The sequence below is a fragment of the Galeopterus variegatus genome, unplaced genomic scaffold, assembly GCF_000696425.1.
Source record: "Galeopterus variegatus unplaced genomic scaffold, G_variegatus-3.0.2 Scaffold10993, whole genome shotgun sequence".
In the NCBI taxonomy this organism is placed as follows: domain Eukaryota; kingdom Metazoa; phylum Chordata; class Mammalia; order Dermoptera; family Cynocephalidae; genus Galeopterus; species Galeopterus variegatus.
The window spans coordinates 28,850-31,650 of NW_007737104.1; the positions used below are offsets into that span (position 1 = coordinate 28,850).

General features: G+C 48.1%; 1 protein-coding gene across 1 annotated transcript in view; it reads right to left on the reverse strand.

Moving 5' to 3' along the window:
* Positions 1-1,643, reverse strand: part of LOC103610356 (sulfotransferase 1C1) — a 16,437-nt gene extending 14,794 nt beyond the window's left edge. Inside the window, exon 1 of the mRNA XM_008594541.1 lies at positions 1,457-1,643. Coding sequence (XP_008592763.1) covers positions 1,457-1,628 — 172 coding nt within the window. The 5' untranslated portion in view covers positions 1,629-1,643. The remainder of the gene's footprint in view (positions 1-1,456) is intronic.
* Between the last annotated feature and the right edge of the window lie 1,158 nt (positions 1,644-2,801).

Below are 2,801 nucleotides of genomic sequence, written 5' to 3' on the forward strand. Positions count from 1 at the left end.
ATGGACATATGGGCAGGCAAAAAGCTGGACTCAGTCAGAATGCTAATCGCCCACCAAATACTCGTTTTGTTCTTTACTACTTTTGGTGTCTCTGTGGCTTGTGGCCACATCTGATGCTAACTGACATGTGAGACCTATATACAGACAACTTAAAGATGAACAGTGTATGAGAAGGGCCATAAAGGTGTGAAAGTGCTCCAGGAGTTTGGAGCAGGAGGGCTGACTTACTGCTGAGGGGACAGGAAGGTACAGTTGAGGAGACGATAGCTTTGGAGTGAGGTTGAAGCAGGAGTGGAAAGTCCACCTCCGCTATCAAGCAGCGCATCCCAGGTGGGAAACCTCCAGAACTAAAAAGAAGGCCAGCAGATTCCATGCTGGGAAATGTAAGCAGGGCTCACAGGAGCTCGGGAGGTCGTGGGAGAGCTGGGGGAACAGAGCTGGAGAGAGTCTGGGGCCATCGTACACAGGGCCTCAGGGCTGACTGCATAATTTCCAAGGTGAACAGAAGTGGAATTTCTGCTCTCAGGGGCAATACAGGTTAAAGTTCAGATCAGTGCAAACCACACAGAAAAGGAGATTCTTGAGAAACTGAATCCTGCTGAGAGGAAGCCTAGCCTAGCCTGCCCTAGTTTATTCAGAAGGTGCTGGCCGGTGAGCGCTGAGTACGTGATGGAGCGGGGCTGAGGAGGACAGAAACACACTCGCATGCGGTTTCGAGAACCTTCGCTGGAATCTTTCTGGATATGAATATCTAGTGTTTCTCCTGTTGAGTCAAGTGGCCACGGAGAAACTTTCTCGAACTGATTTCAGCTTAAAGTTCTTCCCTTCCCCTCACTCGGCCAAATGCATGAAATTACACGCACAGGTAACAGGGAGGGATCGTCTGTCATTTCGTCTCAGGCTTTTCTGGTGGTGATGCCCTCTATTCCCACCTGGAATATGCTCTGCCTTTTCCAGGCCTTGCTTTTCCCTCAAACTCCTCTTCATTTTCTAAAATCCTGGTAAACGCCACCGCCCATTTCTCGGATCGTTCCCAGCACACTCGCGGAGGTTTGGGGTTAGGGTTAGCATTTTTAGATTGGGCGCCAGTGTACAGTTCCCCCTCTGCGTCCTGGGTAAATCTCCTTAGGGAAGGACTGCAGCTGATTCCAGGAGAGCTTAGCAGGTGAGAACAAGCAGGGTCGGTTGGGTGGTCAAGATCTACTATAAGAACTTCTGTGCTGTTTCTCAGATTCTGTGGATTTAGGATTCTGGCCATTTCTTTCTCTATCAGGGACCTAACTGAAAGGGAAGGTCTTGGATCCTGGGGGATGGGAGCTCACGAGCAAATCTGGTGTTCGTTTTTTCCAGGAGTCAGCCTTGGTGAAATCCTGCATTTTTAAATTAGGAGGCCCACATCAGGGACCACCGCTCTGCTAGAGCTGGCTTTATCCTACCACCGTTTCCTTATACCTACCTGCCTTTGCATAGGTTGCAATGAGGAGGTCATCAGGTTTTGCTTGGAAATCCCAGATTTTGTCCCACTGATCACTTATCATCTTGGCCATGAGTATTCCATTCAGTTCTTTTGTTTCTGGCTGTAGGCATTTTTCCTGCAGGTGGAGATCTTTCATCTTCTCCAAAGACATCTTGCCATGTGGACTTGACAGATGCTTAAAACAAAAGTGAACTTGTGTTATTTCTAAGACTTAGAACAGACATTCCTTTTAAAAAAGTCTGAGAGAGTTAGGACAGATATACGGGGAAACTTCATTACAGTGTTTAATGTGAATTTAAGTGTGAGAAGGCAAACCTGCAGGAGGCTGAAGTATTGTAAACAACTTTGTTTCAGGGTAGAGAGAGATAAATAAATGCATCTCTGGTAGAGATAAATCCCAGGGAGGAAACAAAACCAGAAGATGTGTTGGACCAGGGCTGCTTTGTGTCGATGCATCAGAGATGGCCCCTCTGAGCCTGAGCAACAAGCAGAGGCTGGCTGTGCAGGGCCCAGGGGCAGAGGGGCTGGTAAGTTCATAGAAGCTTGTCACAGCTGAGCACCAAAAGAAGGCCACATGGAATCAGTGTTTAGGTCAGTGGGATACAAACCAGCCTTGAATCAGGCTGGGGAGGGGGAGGGGGCTGATTAAGCTATATTTGACTGAGTCAGTGATGGAGCCTACAGAAGTTGCAGAAGCGGGTGAGGCTTAACTAAACTCATGTTGGGGTTCCCTATTGGACAGTGACCATGAGAAGGTTTCAGCGTGGCAGTCTGGGTTGTCCATAAATCTCCCTGGATGTCTACAGCTCCAGATCTCACAACTTGCCCAAATCTCTGGCTGAAGAGCAAACTGCCAGTTAAGGAGGTGACCTTAACGTGCTTGGGTTAGTAACCCCAGCTGGCTTGAGATATGATCATTGTTTTCACAGCGGATAACTTTCTATCAGTCTCTTCCAATCTTAAAATTAAATTTATGATAGAAATGTGATACAGTAATTAAAAACCATAGCATTACTATTTTTGTTGTAAGTTTAAGAATAATCTTGGCATATGTAGTAAATATTTACTATGGAGACAAGCATTTGGCATTTTGGAGTATCCAACAGATGAACCTTGCAGTTAGAAGTTAATATGCTTTTGGACCGGCCTGGTGGTGCACTGGAGAGTGCGCTGCTTGGGAGCGCGGCAGCGCTCCTGCCGAGGGTTCGGATCCCATGTGGAGACCGGTTCCCACTCACTGGCTGAGCGCGGTGCGGGCACAACACCGAGGGTTGCGATCCCGTTGCCGGTACGGGCGCGACACTGAGGGTTGCGATCCCGTTAC